Source organism: Ceratotherium simum, chromosome 24 (assembly GCF_057802395.1).
Source record: "Ceratotherium simum simum isolate JZ-2026a chromosome 24, ASM5780239v1, whole genome shotgun sequence".
NCBI lineage: Eukaryota > Metazoa > Chordata > Mammalia > Perissodactyla > Rhinocerotidae > Ceratotherium > Ceratotherium simum.
The window spans coordinates 49,048,395-49,074,256 of record NC_141923.1 but is presented as its reverse complement, the minus strand read 5'-3'; the positions used below and the strand labels follow the sequence as shown (position 1 = coordinate 49,074,256).

Sequence of the window (25,862 nt, the reverse complement as noted above, 5' to 3'; positions counted from 1 at the left end):
CTCTTACACATAACTTCCAAGACACACTGCAGCTACAGCCTTCTCTGAGAGGCATTCCCTCAGATTCACTGAAGAACGCCTGTTCTCCACTCAGCCTGCAAGCGGCAGTTTGGGAAGAAGACTGCAGTGCCCTTAGAGGCTTCCCGAAATTCTGGTACCCACTCCTCTCTCACATTTTGAAATGTAGCTGGATTTACCAAAGAAGCATATAAAGCAGACATGAGTCTTGGATAAGATAAAGGCCTCAGATGATCCCAATCTTCCTGTCAGGCTATGTCATAGAATCCCAGGAGGCTGACTGTGTAGTGATGAAAGAAGGTGGGCACTCCCTCCTCCAGGAAGGAGTTGTTGGCATGGCTCAGGAGTATGCATGTCTCACCCATGCCAGGTCGCCATCCACCACCCACCTGGTCACCAGCGCACCTGGACTCTGATGGCCTCTGGGCAGGTTCCCTTACCCAGCCCCCGCCCTGGCCTGGGGTACAGCCCCAGCCCGCCTGACGGCTCCGCTGTACACAGCAGCCCCGCCCCCCTCCCCACCCCATCCCCCAGCTCCCCAGCCTGAGAGGAGGGGGCGGCTACCGGGGACGCTGCTGTAACTGCCTTGGCTGCTGGCCGAATGCCCTCCTGGGCCTGGATCGCCAGCTGCCCACTGCGCTTGCTGCTGGGTGCCCGCGCTCTCTGCCTGGCCCGGCCTCCCTCCCCCAGGAGGATCATCGGCTGGATCGTCTGCTTGTAAGTTTATGTTTTCACTGCTAACTCCTCTTCTGGGCTGTTTATTCCTGTAAGGAAAAGACCGCATCTTGTTCAGCTTCATAGTTCCAGAACTACTGGGAAAGGGATTATCACATAATAAGTTTGCAATTTACTCACTTGTTTGATAACTTGGTGAGTTAATTATTTCATAAGATTTTCTTACCTATCATTTACTAGCGTATTTGATACTGAAGAGTAAATAAATAATAAAAACAGTCAAAAGATTAGGAGTTTTTCCATCTATTACAGTAAAAAAAAAGCCACTTATTGGAATCAGGTTTATTTAAAGTGATGAGCATAAAAGTTGTAAACAAAGATATGAGGTAGTTTCCCATGCAGAGTAATGAAACAAATATCTAATAAGATAACCTTTGATTTGTCAGAGTTCTAGTGAATATGGAGTTGACAAGAGGTAAATGGTCCATGTAGGCAAGGTTACCGTGAAACTGAGGGCAGGGACAGCGCTCACGGAAATTAACACCTGCTTGACCACTGCAGAATGCCTCATGCTAATATGTAGCATGAAGTTATAGTTTGGGCCCGCAAATACTACTTCTGGTTATTTATCTAAAGGAAACAAATCAATGTGTATTCTGCATTACTTTTTAAAAAAATAAACAAATATCATGATTAATACAAATGCCCAACAGTGAAAGAAAGTTTAATAAATGTGTATTTACAGGTATAAAGTCATTTATATTAAGGACATAGAACAAATATTGATTGAATACATACTACATTCTCAATATCATGCAAGATGTTTTATATGTATTATTGAATTTCATCTTCACAAACACATGGGGCGGGTACTGTTACCGCCCAATGTGGGGCCTTCTGCTCACTGCAAGACATGCCAATAGTCAAGAGGCAAGGTGGTAGGAGAAAAAGGACTTTTTTATTACAGCTTGCTAGAAAGAGGGAAGATGGCTGACTCATGTCCAAAAGAACCATCTTAAGAGGGAAAAAGTCTTACAGCAGTTATATAGACTGGTGGGTTATTGGGGAGGAGGTTAGGAATGTTGACCTTCTGGTCTCACAGACTGGGAGTCACCACACCAGATCTTTCAGTTTTCATTGATGATGGCTATTAGCATAGATTCTCTGTTGGGGGGTCATCACCTTCCTAAGGAACTCAAAAGAACAAAGTTATCATCTTATTGCAGCTGGGAGGTACATGCACAAGCAGGGGTCATAAAATCAACATAGCAGTTAGATCTCCTGGAGGGTGCATATCCAGCTGGGCTAGTTAGTCAGAGGTCATTCAAAGTTACAGTAGAGTTTCTTTTCTACACTATGGATTCCCTCATGTCAACCTTGTCTTGAGCCTGTATCAATGTACTACTATTGTCAGTTTGCAGACACAGACACTGAGGATCAAAGAGATAAAAAAGTTTTCACATGGTCAAAAAGCTAGTAAATGATATTTCTGGACACAATCTCAGAATTATGGTTCCCAAATCTAAACATTTTCAACTATAACATAGAGTCTTGATTTAAAAAGTTATAATCACAAAGACATGGAAATTTAAGAGCATTGAAAATATGTGTGACAGGGCCGGCCCCGTGGCTTAGTGGTTGAGTGCACGTGCTCCGCTACTGGTGGCCCGGGTCCAGATCCCGGGTGCACACCAATGCACCGCTTCTCCAGCCATCCTGAGGCCGAGTCCCACATACAGCAACTAGAAGGATGTGCAACTACGACATACAACTATCTACTGGGGCTTTGGGGAAAAAAACTACATATATATATGAGTGATATATTCTCGAGGGAAAAATATAAGTGCACACATAAAAATAGAACATGTTGTCCAGATCCTAGTTTCCAGGTGCCATCCTCCCATAGAAGATAGCAGGGATCCTTGGCGAAGTGGTTGTTTCTAGAGCTGAGTCCAGGAAAAGATAAGATGAGCCAGAAGCATATTGTGCTGCCAGAATGTAAGAAGTGGAAAAAAACACAGTAGCTTGTCCAAAGAGCAAAACACACAGGAGCTAATCTGATGATGGTTCCATTAGCAAAGCTAGAACAACTTGAGCAACAAAATAAATGATGGTAGTATTGGATAATAACCCAAAGAACAAAATAATTATCAATAAGTGCATATTGGTATATAACTAACTAAATACATAGAGAAGAAAGAACAACTCTTTCTTAGAGAATAATTCCAATTAAAATATGTCAAAAGAATAAGGGAAATGAGAATTTGCTAACAAAATACCACAGTAATAATGGGTAGAGGCAACATATTGATAGGATGCCAAAAAGTATAAATGAAATATTTAAATAGTCTTAATTATCTTCCCCAAATTTATTTATTTATTTATATAAATTACAAAGAAAAGAACCGTGACTTTGCAGTGAAGAAGCCTGGCAGACACTACTTTAAGTGATCAAGTTTAACATCACTCGTAATGTCACTAATGGACATCATGCATCCTCTGATAAGACGAACAGGGCACACATGTCACCTCTCTGGTGCTTTTCCCCATAATGAATAACCTCAATTTAATCATGAGAAAACAGCAGGCAAGCTTAAATTGAGGGACTTTCTACAACATACTTGACCAAGAATCTTGACAAGTATCACGGTCATGAAAGAAAAGGAAAGAAAATTGGGCAGTCACCGATTTCAGGAGACTAAGGCAACGTGACGCTAATTGCAGGATGATGATCTGGATTAGATCCTAGAACAGAAAAAGGACTTTTTGGAAAAACTGGTGAAATTGAATAAAATTTGTAGTTTAGTTAATACTATTGTATCAATGTAAATTTCTTAGTGTTAGTAATTGTACTATGATTATGTAAGACGTTAATATTCATTGAAGCTGGGTGAAGCACATATAGAAAGTCTGTAAGTCTAAAAATATCTACATAAAAAGTTTTTTAAAAATCTGATTAACTAGAATTCACAATGACTTTATAAGCAAACATTAATTCAATTGAGCAAGCATTGAGCCTAGAGCATGGTCAACGACAGTCTCTATACCAATTACATATTGGTAGCCACTGTACCTATTTTCTCACCAAATACCAGAATATTAAAGAATTGAGACAAATTTTGAATCTTGAAAGAGGCAATTAACTCTAAATACTGTGAAAGTAGAGACAACATCATTCTCATCTTTGTAGTCCCACACATAGTATCTGTTATTTAATAGCTGCTTAATAAATGTATTGAAAGAATGAGTGAGAGAATGGATGGAAATTTAAGATTTCGGGTATACAACCCAATTATTTTAAAATTTTATTTTCTCAAGACACATACTAGAATGGGAAAAAAAATGTAGTACTGTTTGTTTTGTCCTGATATCTGAATATGCTGATCATCGGTAGGTAATATGGCACCTCTATAATAGATTTTATTCCTTTTTTAAAATTGCTAATGTGACAAGTAGACCTAGAGATGTGTTTTTTATTCCCCAATGAAGAATGTCTTGTTTCATCCTTGTAATACTAAATTCCTTTTAAAGATAAGTAAAATAAGAGAATGTAACAATCACAGTAGAGAAATAATTTAATTAGACAAATCTGTGAGATCCTTCCAAGCTAGTGTTTGTCAGAGTGCTTGTCAATAGTCCATGGACCTGGGGCACTTTGAAAAATTCACTTTTGTGTGTCAATCTCAGATCTACTTAGAATCTTTATAGGGTGTGGCCTAGGAAGCTGCTTTAAAGAAATAAACAGGGGCAGCCCAGTGGCTTGATGCTTAAGTTCAGTATGATCCACTTTGTTGGCCCAGGTTCACAGGTTTGAATGCCTGGTGCAGACCTACGCCACTCATCAAGCCATGCTGTAGCGGTGACCCACAAACAAATTAGAGGAAGACTGACAACAGCTGTTAGCTCAGGGCCAATCTTCCTCATCAAAAAATAAATAAATAAATAAACAAACAACAAATGGAATAATAATGTGAGTTGAGTTTTTAGAAGTACTGACCTATCAGCTGAGCATGAAACCGAGAGCATGAGTCTGATTTTTCCTTAAGGTTTCTAGTTCATTTTCCTAAATGGCATACTTCTTCTCAGCCAATGATTTTGTGTATGTACCACTGAGCACAGTCGATTAAAAATCACTGAATGCCTGCATTAAAAATAAATACACACATGATTTGTTGACATGGATGGTAACATGATTTCATGGTATATTAACACTATTAAATCAGTAGATAGGAAATCGCACTTTTTTTTGCTGAGAGGCTTCTCTAACATCATGTATGCCATGTGTTTTCATAATGTTTTAGAAAAGGTTTTCTATATATATAAAGGTTTTATATATATACACGTGTATATACATGTGTGTATATATATATACACACCCACTAATAATATCAAAATAAACATGATTTTTAAACTACGTCAATTACATTTTCAGTATGTCCATGGCTATTTAAACTGAAATATACAAAAGTAAGGAATATGTATTTCTGCAGTGTTCTATTGGAGATGTGTTCCAGGTGAATTAAGAATAGACCTTGGGGTACAAGTAAGATACAAATCTCAAGAGATCTAGGATACTAATTAACCAATTCCTTCATGCTATAAGTTTGAGAGTTTGAGGATGAGATGCTGGTATAAGAAGACTGTTTAACACACTAGATTTCAGAAGACAATCCTTTGTCATGGGACTACTTTAGAAATACACTAAGAAAAAAACTAATCCTAAATATGAATCTAGGGTTGAGCTAAAAAATTAGATTTTAATTCTCAAGAAGGCACGTAAACAATTACTTTGTTAATTTGGTTCTTACTTTTATATTATCAATGGAATGTAATATACACAATATCCAATATTGTCATCAAAACCACCAATATCTCTTTCATCAACTTCATAAGATTAATAGGGGTCCATTATACAGGAAATAGAGCTCTATGCTAATAATAGCAGCAGCAGCAACAACAACAACAGATTCAAGCCATTATATTGCCATTTCATAGGATTCAGAATTGTAGATGAGGCAAATGTAATTGTATGCCAAAAATTAATGGTGATTTTAGTGAATATTGCACAATATTTTCTCTTCTTGTTGTCTGATAATAAACCTGAAAATAGGTAGAAGATAGCTGAAAACACAGAGCATTTCCTTCGGATGACTAAATCCCAGCTAAGTCTAGTTTTATCATCGTCTTCTTCCCGTAACTCGGTTATGTGTGTTTGTGTGCTTCTCACACTGAGAAACTTTTTCTTTTCACATGCCTGCATCTTCTGGTAAGCCTTAAGGAAAATGCCTTTAATGACAGGCAAGATAAAATGCCTTCATCGACTAAATGTTTGTTAAACAAGTGAATGGGTAAATAAATAGGAACACTTGTGATCACAGGAGACACTAAATGATGAAGTATACTCAATATAACTTCAAGGTTCTTTGGGTTACTCAAGTAGGGAGTTAAATATATGAATCAAACTTACATTAATATCATATTAGTTTCAGTTTTAGTTATTTATCACATACTTATGTCAATTGAATTAAGCAATAAGTTCTCTAATTTCTAGTGAGATCACCTTATTTTTTAATTCTTTAATTTAATTATAACAAATCACTTATTTTACTGTTTGTAACCTTTTTATCATTGACTTGAAAACTACTGCTTGCCAATGAATTGGCTATATCACCTGATGTTGTAGATAACCGTGCACTTTTTATGGGAAACAAACATGTTCACTAACTACACACAGGAAACAATTAGACTGTGTGATAGATTAAGTAAGTTCCTCATTTGGTCTTGGCTCACCAATAGAAAGGAAGGGTAGGTGATAGAAAAAAAAAGTGTAAAGAATTTTAGCATTAACATGTAAAGTAAGCAGGATGTTTCTCTCTCTCTCTCTGCCTCTCTCTGTCTCTCTCTCTCTATATATATGCACATATATTTTTTTTCCCTACAAAATTTAGCAAAGCTTTATTGAGTCCAAGGAGCTATTAGCTGTGTCCATCTAAGATCTTATTAAGTTCCTAAAACAACCCTGCAAAGTAGCTGTCAGGTGTTGAAAAACTAAGACTGCCACACAAACGTATCATTAAATTCACAAATTATAGAACCTCTTTTCCTAAATTATCTTTATATTTTCTAAGTGTATTGTATAATTAATTCCAGTAGATAAATTTCTAAGTATATGATTTTGGGCCCAATGATAGACTGGTGTAGAGGATGGTATATCTCAGGAGGAATCTATTCAAAAATCATTCCAGATAGATATCTTTTAGAGTGCTATCAACTCCACACAATTGTGAACTATGAATTTTTTTATTAGTGTCTGTCAGTTCTATAAAAAAAGATGAAAATTGTATATAAGTTTGAAATTGCATATTTGCTTTCTATCTGTTGCTATCTCATTATTGGAGTCTAAGTCAACTTTGAGTATTAGCTCTTTAGATGTGAATCCTTCTCTAACTTTTGTTATTGTTATCCAAGTAAGTCAAAGGCCTGAGTTGATAAAAATGGCTGAGAACAATTTCACTGAGGTGACTCTCTTCATCCTCTCTGGATTTACCAATCACCCTGAGCTACAAGTCAGCCTTTTCTTAATGTCTCTCTTTATTTATCTGTTCACTGTTTTGGTGAACCCCGGACTAATTGTGTTAATCAAAATTGACTCTCAGGGCCAGATACTATGTACTTATTTTCTTAGTGATTTAGCATTGTTGACATATTTTATTCCTCTACTGTAACACCCAAGGCATTGATAAATTTCCAATCCAAACAGAAAATCATCTCCTTTGTCAGCTGCTTTGTTCAAATGTACTTTTTTGTGGGTTTGTTGTATAGCCAGTGTTTTCTTCTGGGGTCAACAGCCTGTGACCACTACATAGCAATCTGCAATCCCCTATTGTATTCTATGGTTATGTCCCAGAAAGTATGTAACTGGCTGGGAGTAATGTCATATACCATATGCTTCACAAATTCTCTGATATCCATCTGTGTGATAAGCAGTTTGTCATTCTGTGATTCCAGCATCAATCATTTTTCCTGTGACACCACAGATCTTTTGGCCCTGTCCTGTGTAGACACATCCAGCACAGAAATGGTGCTCTTTCTTCTGGCTGAGTTCACTCTTCTTAATTCTCTCCACATCATCACTGTCACTTACACTGCCATCATCTCAGCCACCCTGAGGATCCAGTCTGCAGGAGACAGAAGGCCTTTCCACCTACGTGTCCCACCTCATGGGTGTAACTCTCTTCTATGGGTCCCTGATTTTCACATATTTGCAGCCTGATAACACCTGACCCAGGCACAGGTGGCACCTGTATTCTATACCATTGTCATTCCAATGCTGAATCCACTAGTCTTTAGTCTGAGGAACAAAGACATAAAAAATGCTCTCCTGAGAGTCAGACACAGAAAACCTTTTCCGTGACGAATCTATGCATGTTACAGTGAAAACAAACCTGGATGGTTTCAGGCATTCAATTGCTCGAACAATTAGTAAAATAGTAGAGTAACCTCAAAAGGCATAACACAAACTAAATGATAACATAGAGTCTTGAAATTTGGGAGGTGAATTATTTCTTTATTTGATTATATGGACTACTGAATCATCGTATTAGGAGTTCAAATCAATACATAAATTATTCAGATGTAGACACGCACAAGTAAGTAAAGAAGTGTCTGATGAGTGACTGAATCCACCCTGAACATCCATGTGTGAGTGTGCCATCACACTGAAGCATCTTAAACAATTATTAAATTGACTTTTCATATGGTTTGACATCCTGTTTTCTCAGCCATCAAAAAATTGAGAATAGAAAATTAGTAGATTAAGAGATGGTAACTCTTAAGTGTTATTAACAACAAGAAATGATAGCTGATAGCCTGAGAGCAAAGGAAAGAGTACAGAATTAACATAAGAAATATAAGCCACAGGAGGGAGGGTGGACTAGGTCAGTTCAGTGAGGTGCAAACACTAATATGGCAACAGACATGAAATCATATAGAGAAATCTCAATAATGTGGATTCCTTTTGCCATAACAGATAAAATTTTGATCATTTATTTGTCAAATGTGATCTTTGATTACATACAAAAGTGATGTATTTATGAAGTGGAATATGTTCTCCATCAAAATCAGCAGTTCAATTTCTAAATAACCATAATGTGCCTCCCTAATTTCAAAGACCTCAAAAACTTTTAAAGGTGTGTGTGCGTGTGTGTTTGGGGGTGTGTGTGTGTAGGGAAATGAAGCACTACCTGTAGTTTAATTCCTGAGACTTTTTTTTTTTGATGTTTTAATGGTTTTTAACATTGTGAAATTTTAGGTTATACATTTTTGTTTGTCCATCACCATATAAATGATTCCCTTCACCCCTTGTGCCCACCCTCCACCCCCTACACCCACTGCCCCTGGTAACCACAGTACAGTTTTCTCTGTCCATGTGTTGGTTTGTATTCCACATATGAGTGAGATCATACAGTGTTTGTCTTTCTCTTTCTGGCTTATTTCACTTAACATAATACGCTCCAGGCCCATCCATGTTGTTGCAAATGGGACGATTTTGTCTTTTTTTATGGCTGAGTAGTATTCCATTGTATATATATATATATACCACATCTTCTTGATCCAATCATCAGTCGAGGGACACTTAGGTTGCTTCCACTTCTTGGCTATGATGAATAATGCTGCAATGAACATAGGGGTACATAAGCCTCTTTGGATTGTTGATTTCAGGTGCATTGGATAGATTCCCAGTAGTGGGATGGCTGGGTCATAGGGCATCTCTATTTTTAATTCTTTGAGGAATCTCCATACCGTTTTCTATAGAGGCTGCACCAGTTTGCATTCCCACCAGCTGTGTATGAGGGTTCCTGTTTCCCCACATCCTCTCCAACATTTGTTGTTTTTTGTCTTGGTGATTATAGCCATTCTAACAGGCGTGAGGTGGTATCTTAGTGTTGTTTTGATTTGCATTTCCCTGATGATTAGTGATGTTGAACATCTTTTCGTGTGCCTATTGGCCATCTGTATATCTTCCTTGGAGAAGTGTCTGTTCATTTCCTCTGCCCATTTTTTGATCGGGTTGTTTGTTTTTTTGTTGTTCAATTGTGTGAGTTCTTTATATATTATGGAGATCAACCCCTTGTCAGATGTATGTTTTGCAAATATTCTCTCCCAGCTGGTGGGTTGTCTGTTCATCTTGATTCTGGTTTCATTTGTCTTATAAAAGCTCTTTAATCTGATAAAGTCCCACTTGTTTATTTTTTCTTTAGTTTCCCTAGTCTGGGTAGGCATGTCATCCAAAAAGATTCCTTTATGACCAACGTCAAATAGTGTGTTGCCTATATTTTCTTCTATGAGTTTTATAGTTTCAGGTCTCACCTTCAGGTTTTTGATCCATTTTGAGTTAATTTTTGTGAATGGCGATAGCAGATGGTCCACTTTCATTCTTTTGCACGTGGCTGTCCAGTTTTCCCAACACCATTTATTGAAGAGACTTTCCTTTCTCCATTCTATGTTCTTAGCTCCTTTGTTGAAAATTAGCTGTCCGTATGTGTGTGGTTTTATTTCTGGGCTTTCAATTCTGTTCCATTGATCTGTGTGTCTGTTTTTGTACCAGTACCATGCTGTTTTGATTACTATTGCTTTGTAGTATGTTTTGAAGTCAGGGATTGTGATGCCTCCTGCTTTGTTCTTTTTTCTTCGGATTTCTTTAGCTATTCGGGGTCTTTTGTTGCCCCATATAAATTTTAGTATTCTTTTTTCTATTTCTGTGAAGAATGTCATTGGGTTTCTGATTGGGATTGCATTGAATCTGTAGATTTCTTTAGGTAATATAGACATTTTAATTATGTTTATTCTTCCAATCCACGTGCGTGAGATATCTTTCCATTTCTTTATGTCATCATGGATTTCTTTCAATAATGTCTTGTAGTTCTCATTGTATGGGTACTTCACCTCCTTGGTAAGATTTATTCCTAGGTATTTTATTCTCTTTGATGCAATTGTAAATGGTATTATCTTTTTGAGCTCTCTTCCTGTTATTTCATTATTAGCATACAGAAATGCAACTGATTTTTGTAGATTGATTTTGTACCCTGCGACTTTGCTGTAGTTGTTGATTATTTCTAATAGTTTTCCAACAGATTCTTTAGGATTTTCTATATATAAAATCATGTCACCTGCAAATAGTGAGAGTTTCACTTCTTTGTTACCTATTTGGATTCTTTTTATTCCTTTTTCTTGACTAATTGCTCTGGCCAAAACCTCCAGTACTATGTTGAACAGGAGTGATGAGAGTGAGCAGACCTGCCTCGTTCCTGTTCTCAGAGGAATGGCTTTCAGTCTTTCCCCGTTGAGTATGATGTTAGCTGTGGGTTTGTCATATATGGCCTTTATTATGTTGAGGTACTTTCCTTCTATTCCCATTTTGTTGAGAGTTTTTATCATAAATGGATGTTGTATCTTGTCAAATGCCTTCTCTGCATTTATTGAGATGACCATGTGGTTTTTATTCTTTGTTTTGTTGATGTGATGTATCACGCTGATTGATTTGTGGATGATGAACCATCCCTGCATCCCTGGTATAAATCCCACTTGATCATGGTGTATGATCTTTTTAATGTATTGCTGTATTCGGTTTGCCAATATTTTGTTGAGGATTTTTGCATCTATGTTCATCAGCGATATTGGCCTGTAATTTTCTTTCTTTGTATTGTCTTTGTCTGGCTTTGGTATCAGGGTGATGTTGGCCTCATAGAATGATTTAGGAAGTTTTCCACCTTTCTCTATTTTTTGGAATAGTTTGAGAAGGATGGGTATTAAATCGTCTTTGAATGTTTGATAAAATTCACCGGAGAAGCCATCTGGTCCTGGACTTTTATTTTTTGGGAGGTTTTTGATTATTATTTCAATCTCTTTACTTGTGATTTGTCTATTCAGATTCTCCATTTCTTCTTGGTTCAATTTTGGGAGGTTGTATGAGTCTAAGAATTTATCTATTTCTTCTAGACTGTCCAATTTGTTGGCATATAATTTCTCATAGTATTCGCTTATAATCCTCTGTATTTCCGTGGTATCCATTGTAATTTCTCCTCTTTCATTTCTAATTTTATTTACTTGAGCCTTTTCTCTTTTTTTCTTAGTAAGCCTGGCTAAGGTTTTGTCGATTTTGTTTATCTTCTCAAAGAACAAACTCTTTGTTTCATTAATCCTTTCTACTGTTTTTTGGTCTTAATTTCATTGATTTCTGCTCTGATTTTTATTATTTCTCTCCTTCTGCTGACTTTGGGATTGTTTGTTCTTTTTCTAGTTCTGTTAGGTATAATTTAAGGTTGCCTATTTGGGCTTTTTCTCGTTTGTTAAGGTGGGCTTGTATCGTTATGAGTTTCCCTCTCAGGACCACTTTTGCTGCATCCCATATGGTTTGGTATGGCATATTTTCATTTTCGTTTGTTTCCAGATAGTTTTTGATTTCTCCTTTAATTTCGTCAATGATCCATTGGTTGTTCAGTGGCATGTTGTTTAATCTCCACATTTTTGTCACTTTCACAGTTTTTTTTTTCATGGTTCATTTCCAGTTTCATAGCATTATTGTCTGAAAAGATACTTGTTATGATTTCAATCTTCTTAAATTTATTGAGGCTTGCTTTGTTTCCCAACATATGGTCTATCCTTGAGAATGTTCCATGCGCGCTTGAGAAGAATGTGTAGTCAGCTGTTTTTGGATGGAGTGCTCTGTGTATGTTTACTAGGTCCATCTCTTCCAGTTTTTCATTTAAGTCTACTATTTCTTTATTGACTTTTTGTCTGGATGATCTATCCATTGATGTAAGTGGGGTATTAAGATCCCCTACTATTATTGTGTTGTTGTTAATGTCTCCTTTTAGGTTTGTTAATAGTTGCCTTATGTACATTGGTGCTCCTATGTTGGGTGCATATATATTTACAAGTGATATGTCTTCTTGATGTAGTGTCCCTTTTATCATTATATATTTCCCTTCTTTGTCTTTCTTAACCTGTTTTATCTTGAAGTCTACTTTGTCTGATATGAGTATGGCAACACCTGCTTTCTTTTGTTTGCCATTAGCTTGGAGTATTGTCTTCCATTCTTTCACTCTGAGCCTGTGCTTGTCTTTAGTGCTGAGATGTGTTTCCTGGAGGCAGCATATTGTTGGGTCTTGCTTTTTAATCCATCCTGCCACTCTGTATCTTTTGGATACAGAATCTTTTGGATTGGAGAGTTCAATCCATTTACATTTAGGGTAATTATTGATATATGAGGGCTTAATATTGCTGTTTTCTCACTTATTTTCTGGTTCTTTTGCGTTTCCTTTGTTTCTTGCCCCATTTGTTTTGGACTGCCAATTCGGTTTGGTTGTTCTGTCTTATGATTCTTCTAGTTTTCTCTTTGTTTATCATATGTGGTTTTGCCTTGATTATTTGTTTAGTGGTTACCTTGAGGTTTGTGTAAAAAATCTTGTGTATGAGATATTCCATTATCTGATGGCCTCCTATTTCCTTATACTAAGTCAGTTCAATCACTTTCCTCTTTCCCTTCTAAGTCGTTCTTGTTATACCTTATTCTATCTTGTGTTGTGGCTGTGTGTTTACAGTGATGAGGTTAAATTTATTTTTGGTGAATTCCTTCCTTTGATCTTTGATTTTAGTATTTAAGTGGTTGCTAACCTATTCTGGTAAAGATCTACTATTTTTCTGAGTTTATCTACCTATTTTTCTCCTTGCTCCAAGCTTTGTATTCCCATTCTCTTCTTTTTTCAGGCCTGAGGGCCTTCTTGTAGTGGGGGGTCTCGTGGCCATCAACTCCCTTAGCTTTTGTTTATCTGGGAGAGTTACTATTTCTCCATCATATTTGAAGGATATTTTCACTGGATAGAGTATTCTTGGCTGAAAGTTTTTGTCTTTCAATATTTTGAATATATCATTCCAGTCTCTCCTAGCCTGTAAAGTTTCTGTTGAGAAATCCGCTGAGAGCCTGATGGGAGTTCCTTTGTACGTTATTTTTTGTTTTTGTCTAGCTGTCCTCAATATTGTTTCTTTGTCATTGAGGCCAGCCTAACCACTAGGTGTCATGGAGAGGGCCTTTGTCTGTTAATATATTTAGGTGACCTGTTGGCTTCGCTTACTAGTATTTCCTGCTCCTTCCCCAGATTTGGGAAATTCTCAGCTATTATTTCCTTGAATAGGCTCTCTGTTCCTCTTTCCCTTTCTTCTCCCTCTGGAATACCTATAATTCTCATGTTACATTTCCTAATAGAGTCAGATATTTCTCGGAGACTTTCTTCATTTCTTTTTAGTCTTAGTTCTCTCTCCTCTTCCATCTGGAGCATATCTGTATTCCTATCCTCTAAAATGCTAATTCTTTCCTCCATATTGTCAGCTCTGTTCTTTAAAGATTCCAGATTCTCCTTTATCTCCTCCATTGTGTTCTTCATCTCCATCAACACTGATTGATTTTTTTTGATGATTTCAATCGCTTTTGTGAAGAAACTCCTAATCTCATTGAATTGTTTGTCTGTGTTGTCTCATATTTCGTTGAGTGTTTTTATGATAGCTACTTTGAAATCTCTGTCATTTAGATTATGGATTTCTGTGTCTTCAGGGTTGGTTTCTGGGTTCTTGTCATTTTCCTTCTGGTCTGGTGATTTCATATATCTTTGCATTGTGGTTCCTGTGTTGGATTTGTTTTCCCTCATCCTGGAAATTTCTGGTTGCAATTTCCACCCACCACCACTGTGTGGTGGTAAAGGTCTGTGTAATCTAAGCCCCCTGCACTCTGCTGCGGTTTTTCCGCTGTGATCCGCGGGTCGGATCGCTTGATCTGGTCTGCCACAGATTGCTTGGTCTGGTCTGGTCGGCTGAGCTGCAGGGTCCGGTTTGCGGGGGGGGAGGCTCTCTCTTTTGCCCTCTGGGTCCCTGGCGGGGGGCTTCTCATTTGCCCCTCGTTATCCGCTAATTCCTGAGACATTTTGAAGGCATATATAGAGACTCTCATTTCTCCAAATCAAGCAGAAAGACTTTGTTAATTCTACAGTATTAAAAGGAGAAACTGGGTTTTTGTTTTATTTTTCTTTGAAAAGAGACTTTAAGGTAAACTCCGTTTAATAAACTCTCCTAGGCATTGTTACAAAATGACCACTGGAAAAGGTGTATCTGTCCCTCAGTACAGGCTTTACTGTGCATCAATCACTGAGCAGAAGTCAAAGGAGTTAGGCAACCACATTTAAAATATGTGTTGAAAGGAACTGAAGACTAATTTGATGAGGTGCTCTTAAAAGTAAATGTGTGTTTATATTTCTCTTTCTCCAACAAGATTGTAAGCTTTTCGCGAGGAGTTTACTTATTCATATTTGTGCTCTCCACAACATCTAGCAAATATATTGCATACAAAATATGTAAGAAAATATTTTCCTTGCTTGTGGAAGCACAGTAATGAATTCATTAAGATCAAGGATTCTACCTTACTCATGTTTGTAATCTTTCTTTGGTATTGGACAATTTTGTGCATGCTGACATTAAAAAATATTACTTTATGATGATTGGATAAAGAAGATGTGATATATATATACAATGGAATACTACTCAGCCATAAAAAAAGACAAAATCATCCCATTTGCAACAACATGGATGGACCTGGAGGGTATTATGTTAAGCGAAATAAGCCAGACAGAGAAAGACAAACGCCACATGATTTCACTCATTTGTGGAAGATAAACTAACACACAGACAGAGAGAAGAGTTTGGTGGTTACCAGGGGGAAGGGGGTTGGGGGGTGGGCACGAGGAGTGAAAGGAGGCATTTATATGGTGACTGACAAACAGTAATGTACAACTGAAAGTTCACAATGTTATAAACTATTATGACATCATTAAAAAGGGTATAATAGTTTAGCTGAAAATTCTAGAATTCTTTCAAAAATATTTCTTACTTATATATTAGAAATGGCAGAGTAATTAACAGATATATTCTTTTACAAATGATTTTTTCCTGAATGATTAGGATATGGAAATAAGTATACACAGAATTATACTTTGTATATATGATTTTAAATAATTGGACTCAACTGGTTAGGCATTCTCATATCTCATACATCACAAACAAATCTCCCATAAAGAGAATCAGTCTTCAGTCTTGGGAGTGGCTGAAGGTAACTTATGTGAAGAGATCTGTGTGTACAAATGTATATACTTGGTCTTTGGATTTTTAATTTTCTTCTCTGATCTATATTACTGAGGTCTGGCTCCTGCAAACTTCATTTTAGAGTGTAATATTTTACATTATAAACTATTATAAGTGATAACTTATGAAACATACTATGCTTTATTTCAGGGACACATTGAGGCTACTATCTATCTATCTCATCACTCATTCCCTTTTATTAAGCTTTCATGAGATATTTTTCCTTCTAAGCACAGTGTCTGATTCAGACTGGTTGCTCTGAATATTTCTGATCATCATCATTGAGAACTATTAAACTGATTTTATTTCACTTCTTTTTCTTTTTTTCCCAAGGATTTTCATTTATGCATTCTAAATACAATGCTCAATTTTCTATAATTGTGTGAAACATCATGGCTTCTGCACCTTATTTATATTTACACTTGCTCTAATTGTATTATTTTTATTTTCACTTGCATTGAATATGTATTCTTCTATAGATAATTTCAAAAATTAATATTTATTTAGTATTAATAAAATTATGTATCTAATTGTTCTTTGTGTGTGTGTGTGTGTGTGTGTGTGTGTGAGGAAGATCAGCCCTGAGCTAACTTCCATGCCAATCCTCCTCTTTTTGCTGAGGAAGACTGGCCCTGAGCTAACATCCGTGCCAGTCTTCCTCCACTTTATGTGAGACACCACCACAGCATGGACAAGCGGTGTGTCGGTGCATGCCCTGATCCGAACCCGGGCCGCCGGCAGTGGAGTGCACGCACTTAACCACTACACCACAGGGTCAGCCCCTAATTGTTCTTTTTAAGTTATTAATGTTTTCTTGCTGGTCTCTCTCCAGGAACAAAGATGTGCCACACTTTTCTTGCTCATCATAAGAAGTAGTAATATGTTTTATTTGTCCAAAGTTATGATTAAATGTCCATATATAATTTTCTATATGCTCTTCATATTTGTCCCTGGCATACCATACCTCCCATCATTCTCTCTTCTAGCTGCTCTTTCTGTACTTTCCCTCTAGACTCTGTGATACACATCTTTCCAGAATGGGCCACGCATACCTTTGTCTTCTCTTCTTTCTTTCTAATGCACTCTCCCAGGACTCTTGCTCTTAGCAGATTCAGATGATCAACTTCATAATATTTAGGTCTATGTCCTAGAAGTGATCATAGCATGTGAAATTTGCCAGACATCTTCTTTTTTTTATTACAATGTAACAAGACATTCACTTTAAAATATATTCGGTGTATTGGGCTCCAAAATAAAGACACTGAGTTATTTTATGGTCTGTTAATCTGTGATGCCTTTGTAATGTTCCTGTGAACCATTTGTAGTCCTTGAATTTATGTTCTATTTCACCACCTTTAAGATACCTTTTCTATCAAAATTTTAAAAAGGTTATTTTTCTTAATTTGTTTTATTTCAAGAAGTATTGCAGGAATTCCTTCAGAAAAAATATTCAATGAAAATAAAATAAACTGAATGAAATTGACTTTTTGATATCATGTAGAGTCAGACTCACTCTTATGCCTATACACAAAGATTAGAGGCCCATTCAGAAATTAATTCCAGATCATTATCTGATAATTGGAGAAATTAGTACAGAGTAAGTTAGGGTTTTGCAAAGGATATTTGCTGTTCAAAATATGGAGATGGGAGGATGAGTAGAGAAAGTAGCTAAAAGTAACTAAAAGTAACAAATAAGAAAGAAAAATGCCTTTAAAAAAAAACTGTAGTACCTTGACCATACTATTACCTTGACCATACTATTTCTGATTACTTCCTCATGCTCCTATTCCAGAACCCCCTGAAACTGTTGGCCAGATAGCCATTTATGATTATTCTTAAAAGTCATATAGATAAGCAATGTATTTTCAGACTCCCACCAGGTTCCTTATTGATAACGTGTCTGACATGCTTGGGTTACCATGGTAACAGGTGCTTCAGTTGTTTTTCAGGAACTGAGAGTCAACTCCTTGTCCAGTTCAGGCCAGTTGAGACCACTAACTCATCAACTTTGTGTCCAATAGGTGATCCTTTGATGTCAGGGGACCAAAAACTCCACCCTCAGATCATGTTCATGCCACCATTTTGTGGACATGCATCCTATGAAGAGCAATGAAGCTTGACTGGGCTTGTGCAGATAACCAATTACCTTACTGCTCCTCACCTCCAATCATTATCTCCACACTTCAGACCACCCTGCCCCTTTATCCCATAAATATCCTTAACCCTCATTTTAGGGGAGGTGGATTTGAGCCTTGTTCTACCATGTTCTCACTTGGCTGCCACTCAAATAAACACTTTCTCTGCTGCAAAACCGGTCATCTTAGTGATTGGCATACTGTTCAGCAGGCAAAGTGAGCCTGCTTCCATAACACCCCCATCCCCTATACTCGTTTACATTTTATTTCTTTTCTTATAGTACTTTTCATCTTCTAACATGTTGTAGCAGTAATTTTTGTATTTTTTTCTCTTTCCTCCTGCTGCGAATTTATAATCTATAAATACTATAATTGATAAGGCCAAACTTGATTATCGACATTTGAATCTTTCTTTCCCAGCATCTATGAATTGTTTATATTAGTTGATTACAATTAATCCATAAATTTATAAAATTTAACTTAAAGGAGTCACATTTTCTGACTACAATGCAATGCAATTTAAAATTAAAATTTAAAAGATAAAAAGTAATGTTATTTTAAAAATAATCTTAAATTATTTTTAATCAAATAGGAAATTAAAAAAATAACTTTAGATTATCTATATAATGTGCCACAATAAGAATAATTAATATAACTACACATAAGTTAAAAGTAAAGCAACACTCAGATAAATAATGCAAATATTAAATTCCTGTATTATTAAACAGGTAACAGAAAGTAAATAAACATTTATTACTAGGTGCTAGAGAAGAAAACAATGACTTCAACCTGAAAGGGAGCAGAATTTGCTCTCCCAAAATATACCTCTTTGGATTATCTTGTGCTGGTTATTTTTAAGAAACAATAGACACAGGAGAAGCTCTGAGAATCTAGTAGAAGTTACCCTTTTGTAAGAGACATTTATAAGGGAAATCTCCATTGTAAGGCCATCTCCCCCTCAGTACCAGGAAAAAGAGGATGACTAAATCTCTAGCAACTCCTATCAGTGGAGAAGACAGGGACTTAAATCTGCATAAAGACTATGCCCTTGTTTCCTGTGCTTTACCTGGTGGCCTCCCATAACTGGCCCCCACTCCCCCATCATCTTCTTTTGTCTTTAGGTGGAGATGATATTTAAGATGGTGGGTTGGGTCATTTTGGGGAGTTACTCAGTTTTCCTGGGTGTCTTCCATGTATACAGGAGGGCATACATGCTATTAAACTTCTGCTTGTTTTTCTCCAGTTAATCTGCCTTTTATCACAAGGGGGTCTCAGCCAAGAACGTGGAAGAGTAGAGGAACATTTTTTATTTTTCCTCCCCCACAAACCTAATAAAGAAGGGGAAATAAAATGATGAAATTTAGATAAGAATTAATAAATCAGAGAGCAAGAAAAATATTGAACTGCATTTATTCCAAAAAGAAAAAGGAGCCATTCTTTCATGAGTCAAAGAAGGGAGAGGGAGGGAGGAAGGGAGGAAGGGAAGGAAGGGAGGGAGGGAGGAAGGAAGGAAGGAAGGAACGAAGGAACGAAGGAAGGAAGGAAGGAAGGAAGACAATAGCTAGAATAATCCAGGCGAGAGAGAGAAAAAAATATATATAAGAAGCATAGCTTAAGCTGTAATGAGCCAGGGAATGAAACTACATCATCATTAAATCAAGAGATTTAAAATCTCTCATCAGACATTGGTTTCTGCCATGACACAATAAATGGTACAAGAATAGGCCTGAAATCATAAGCAACACTAAACGTGAACAAAATGGTTTCAATGTTGGGAAAATATTGAGCAAGAAAACCTTGCTCCTGGTCATTTTGCAATCACCATACCTACTGAGGCGGCATTTACACTGAGAATTACCATTAGTCTCTCATTTGGCTTAACTCCCAAGGTTACCTATTGTCAAATAGGTTTATGCTGGATTTTTAATCTCCAAATAACCCTGCTTTAGCAGCACTAAACTTTTGATGACTGGAAGAATTCTCCTCAGAAGTTCATCGAAGATATAATACATACAAAAGTAGCTCCTTTATTCACACCAACAAATTATCTCCTGAAATTCTGGAGTACGAGCAGGCTTTCCTGTAAGAGGCACTTTTAAATCTACATGAAAACTGATTTCATTACTATTACTGAACCAAGTGGGCTCACCTCCTGCTGAATTAAATAAGACTCTACACAAGGAAGTTGTCTCACAAAGTAAAGTGTATTTGCAGCAAATAGGAGGCCATGAGGAATCACTTCCAAAGTCAAGGCACCTCTGAACAAAGGGAAGCAGGAACTTTTATTTGGTTGGGAAAGGAATATTCAAAAGGGAAAGCTGAGTATTCACTGGCACAGGCTCAGTTGGAGAACATGTTTCCACATAACGAGGCCTAAGCTCCTCCTGGAGGAGCATTAAAAATAAGGCAAAGGTCATGGGAGTAGCTCTGGTGGTGAGGCTTGGGCAGTTTCAGGATGGCTGGTGGTTACATCTATTTAACATACAAAAGGAAAAGAAGCAACTTGAAAAAACAGTTAATTGCTTCCAAACCCACCTTGGAGTTTCTCGAGGCACCTAGTTGATGACATTACCATGAATTAATACAAGATTCACAAGAATATTTTAATCTGATTCTCAGTCTATCCCTTTTCAGATTCTTCCTTTGCTTCCTCATCTTGGACAAATAATCCTCAATAAAATATTGCAGGTTTCTTTTCATATTTTAATTTCTTTTCATTCTTATTTAAGAAAGTCTTTGACCTGAACATGGACAGAGGAAGTGAGCTTTGGGCCACTAATTAACTATGAAATGTTTACTAGTCTCAGTGCTGATTTTGCCTCCTGCCCTCCTTTTTCTTTTATAAAATAAAAAACAAGTACACTAAAAGAGTAAAACAAATTGTACAAATTTTGCCATGTGGACAAATTAGGTGACTGCAAACCAGAATGGAGAGCCTGCACCACATTTTCCTTGTGATGACTCAAAATATCTATTTATCACCTAACGAACACTTCTAGAGGGAAGTTAATTATGGAGTGCCATTCAATGCATAAAAGATAAATTGTGGGTTTTAGCAAAGGATAATACAACATTGGTCATGATATACTATGAAATTTTAATCATAAGATGAGGATTGGATACTGAATATACAGTATAATGTAGGGGGAAGAGGGAGAATCTCCCTCTGCCCTTTTCCTTAAGGTTCTTATGGCTGGCCAAATAATCAACAAGACAGGTTAGCAGGAGAAAATAATACCAAGTTTAATAACATGTATACATGGGAGAAAGCAGGGACACAGCGTTTCTCAACACAATAGCAGAAATTCTCATCTTAAATACCATGTTCAGCCAATGACAAAGGAGGATTTTGGGGGTGAGGGGAGTCAGTTACAGGAGATTACCACTAAAGCACACTAAACAAGAGTAAGGTATATTATGTAGCCCCAAGGCCTCACCTTCCACATTGATAAGTCTCTAGAAATGAGCTCATCCCCCCTCTTCCCAATACAGAGAGGGAGATACCTTTACAAATGGAGACTTCCCTTGTAAATGTAAATGATTGTCTGGCAACTCCTCACAGGGTCATCTAGAGAATGTGGCCAGAGAGACAGAACTTCTGATAAGATGGGCTTGTTGGTGCCTTTCCTATTGTAATCTCTATCCTACATTATCTTTATAGCCATCATGATAGATCTGTTCCGGGAAGGAGCCACCATGTCAAATTCTTTAGGCAGTTAGTGGGGGAGGTCAAATGTCCCTAGAGAAAACAACCAAAGTAAAGAGATAGATTTCAGGGTGGCCAAATCTTGATCTCTCACAATAACAACAATTACGCAAATCTATAGGTACAGAAATAAGCATTATATGAACAAAAGAAAATAATTGGGAGAAATTCATCAAAATATTCCAACAGTTTTGACTTGTTTTCAATTTGTTCTTTAAATTTTGTCATATTTTATTTTTTTCCTAATGAACATGTATACTCCTATGATAGTGTTGCGGGAAGAGGGAGAATCTCCCTCTGCCCTTTCCCTTAAGGTTCTTATGGCTGGCCAAATAATTAACAAGACAGGTTAGCAGGAGAAAATAATACCAAGTTTAATAACATGTGTACATGGGAGAAAGCAGGGACACAGCGTTTCTCAACACAATAGCAGAAATTCTCGTCTTAAATACCATGATCAGCCAGTGACAAAGGAGGATGTTGGGGGTGGGGGGAGTCAGTTACAGGAGATTACCACTAAAGCACAGGAAACAAGAGTAAGGTTATTATGCAGATTTAAAGCCTCACCTTCCACATTGATAAGCCTCTAGAAATGAGGCCATCCCCCCTCTTCCCAAAACAGAGAGGGAGATACATTTACAAATGGAGATTTCCCTTATAAATGTAAATGATTGTCTGGCAACTCCTCGCAGAGGCATCCAGAGAATGTAGCCAGAGAGACAGAACTTCTGATAAGAGGGGCTTGTTGGTGCCTTTCTTATTGTAACCTCTATCCTACATTATCTTTACAGCCATCATGATAGATCTGTTCCAGGAAGGAGCCACCATGTCAAATTCTTTAGGCAGTTAGTGGGGGAGGTCAAATGTCCCTAGAGAAAACAACCAAGGTAAACAGATAGATTTCAGGGTGGCCAAACTTGATCTCCCACAATAGTATTGCTTATTTAAATATAAAAATGTCTCACTGTGAAAAATGTATCCTTCCATTCCTGATAGTTTCAGTCATAGAGTAATTAAGTATTTTTCTAGAAATAGCATCTCCAGCACCTCAGGCAAAAATTTAGAGCATCCAAAGGAAGACCAATTCATCAGGCCCTTCATTGTGTGGTTTGTAAGGGAAAAGACAACTATTTTCTCAAAACCTAACATATCTGCAGTTAGTCCTTGAACTTGTGTTCTCAGAAACATGCCAAGCAATCTTCCTTTGAAATTGGTCCCCAGGGATGACAAAATGTTGCAGTATCATCAATCCCCCGTATATGAGGGGCCCTGGAATTATGACTGTGAGAGGCAAGGCACACTCTGCTCTGCTTATGTTCACAGTAGCTCCTGATATTCTTTTCAGACATAACTTCCTGGCAAAACTTCCACTTGACTGGGACCTGAAAAAAGTTTCTAGGTTGATCTATTTTTGCCTCAGAATAAAACAGAAATGAATGCACTAAAATTTGAAAAGAACTTATCTCAAAAAAACAAAATATTATATTACAGAATTTTTTGACTCAAATGGTTTTTATATTTTATTTGTGAGGTTGACAAATATCTAGACAGATAACACTGGAAGACAGGTATTTTCCATGAACTTTGGCTCACAGCAAGTATTATTCTCAAAGTTAGAGGGTTTTAGTCAGGATCAAATAAAATGGGGGCATTATCAGAAGAGTATGCATACACATATCATTTAGACCGTACCCTAAGTCATGTCAGGATTTGTGGAAACAGAAATAGAGAGTTGATAGAATCGGAGTCTACAGCAATGTACATATTTTAGAAATACGATTTTTGGTAGAAGTTTGGTTTTGAATGGTCAAGTTAGGAAAACCATTATATTTTTTGAAAATTAATACTAATATGTGGCTTATAATTTTATCACATCCTACTAAAGTCCTCTAAGGTTGAAACTTATTTGTCATTAGTATTAAATAATGTTGGAAACAAAAGGACAGTAAATAAAGAGTTAAAACTGTTTTCCATCATTGTTTAGTATATGTCTAGCATTTTTCTCAGGTTTGCTGAAGTTAGTTATAAACGGGCATATAGTGTTATGACTATGCTTGCTGGAGTCAATCTATCTTGGTAGAATCACAGAACTAACATTAAATAGCTCTGACTCCGGTTAAGTTACTTAAACTGTCTGCGTGCTTTTTCTCTTCTAAAAATTGTGGCTAATGGTAGCAACTATGGTATAAAATTCTCATGTGGATTAAATGCGTTAATAAAGAGAAGAATTTAGAGCAGTATCAGGCTTATTCTAATTATGCAGTATGTTAGCTTTTATTACATCATGTCCAAATGTCAATTTATACTTATTTCTATATTTGGTTGAAAATAGAATTTTTCCATCATATTCTGTAAACCACTCATTATTATCAATTTCTAAAAATGCTAAACTTATATAACTATGCCAGGTCATTCATACAAATATAAATCTTTTGAAGTCATTCCTGCTAAGTATCAACTTTGATTTCTCAACAGTTTAAAGCAGTTGAACACAATGGATAGAAAGAACAATACAGACATGCCTGACTTCATCCTTATGGGATTGACAGATTCTGAAGAGATCCAGCTGGTCCTCTTTATGCTATTTCTCCTGATACACCTGATTACTGTGCTGAGGAATGTGGGGATGATACTGATAATCCGCCTGGATCTCCAGCTACACACTCCCATGTATTTTTTCCTCAGTCACCTGTCATTTCTCAATCTCAGTTACTCAACCGTCATCACACCTAAAACCTTAGAGAACATAGTGACTTCCAACAGATATATTTCATCCATGAGCTGCTTCACCCAGACGTACTGTTTTGCCTTCTCAGGTGCCACTGGATGTTTCCTGTCTCCTTATTGGCCTATGATCACTATGTGTCTATCTGCAACCCTCTACACTACCCAGTTGTTACGTCTACAAGACTCTGCAGCTCCCTCATCTTTGGGTCCTATTTGATTGGCTTTACAGACTACTTTGTCAATATACTTTGCATGAGCAGATGGAATTTCTGCAACTCCAATGTAATCAATGGCTTTTTCTGTGACACATCCTCAATTTTAGCCCAGTCCTGCACTGACACATATGACAGTGAATTCATGACATTCATTGTCACTGGCTCCACCTTAATGGTGTCTCTTATAATATCTGTGTCTTATTTGTCCATTGTGTCTACTGTCCTGAAAATTACTTCAACTTCAGGAAAGCAAAAAGCCTTCTCCCCTTGTGCCTCCCATCTCCTGGGAGTCACCATCTTCTATGGCACTATGATTTTTACTTATTTAAAACTGAGTAAATCCTACCCATTGGGAAAGGAACAAGTGGCTCCTGTTTTTTATACTATTGTGATCTCCATGCTGAATCCATTCATTTATAGAATTAGGAATAAAGAAGTGAAAAGCATTCTCGTTAGAGTCATGCAGAAAAGAGAGGGCTCCAGGCAATTAATATAATAGCGATGCTAAACTTTTAAGCTCATCTTCTCTTCCTTCCCTATAGGGTATTTCCTTGGTGTCTTTCCAAAAACAATTGAATTCTTTAATTTGTTTGTATTTCTGTTGAACCATCCTTTACTTAACCAGATATGATCTTGGACATTTCCAGGAATATGTCTTTAGAAATTCATATTGTAATTGGAAATCCTGAAATATATATTAAATCTATGGTCTAAATATATGTGTTTTTAAGGGCAATTGACATACAAAGAGTTGTCATCTTTTAAGCTATATCAAATAAATTCCCATGCATACTTCAACTTCAGAGAATTTTATTATGAAAAAGAGCTCCATTTTGGGCACAATGAGATCATTTTTTTATTGTATAGAGAAGAAATATAGCAGAGTGATTACAAGTACTTTCTTTGGCACCAAACATTCCAGGATTTAGATTCTACCCTTTTAGCTGTAGAACCCTTAGTAAGTCACTGAAACTTTAAGCCTCAGTTTCCTCAACTGCGCAAGATAAATAATAACTCCAGGCCCATAGAGTTATTGTAAAGATTAAACAAGATGGTGGTTGTAAAGCATCTAAGGCAGCACTAATGAATGCTGGCCATTATCATTAGAAGACTTCCATTCCTGCAATATTTTTAGTGCACAGTGGCTTTTTTTCTTTTTTTTTTTTTGTGAGGAAGATCAGCCCTGAGCTAACATCTGCC

General features: G+C 36.9%; 1 protein-coding gene and 1 pseudogene across 1 annotated transcript; both read left to right on the top strand.

Moving 5' to 3' along the window:
* Positions 1 to 621: 621 nt before the first annotated feature.
* LOC101404086 (olfactory receptor 8H1-like) lies at positions 622 to 25,303 on the top strand. Its single transcript, XM_014784230.2, is given in 3 exon segments — positions 622 to 735; positions 24,196 to 24,562; positions 24,565 to 25,303. Coding segments are annotated over 2 exon segments (942 nt in total). The 5' UTR covers positions 622 to 735; positions 24,196 to 24,214; the 3' UTR covers positions 25,159 to 25,303.
* LOC101402266 (olfactory receptor 8I2-like) lies at positions 7,188 to 8,107 on the top strand (annotated as a pseudogene).
* Positions 25,304 to 25,862: the final 559 nt, after the last annotated feature.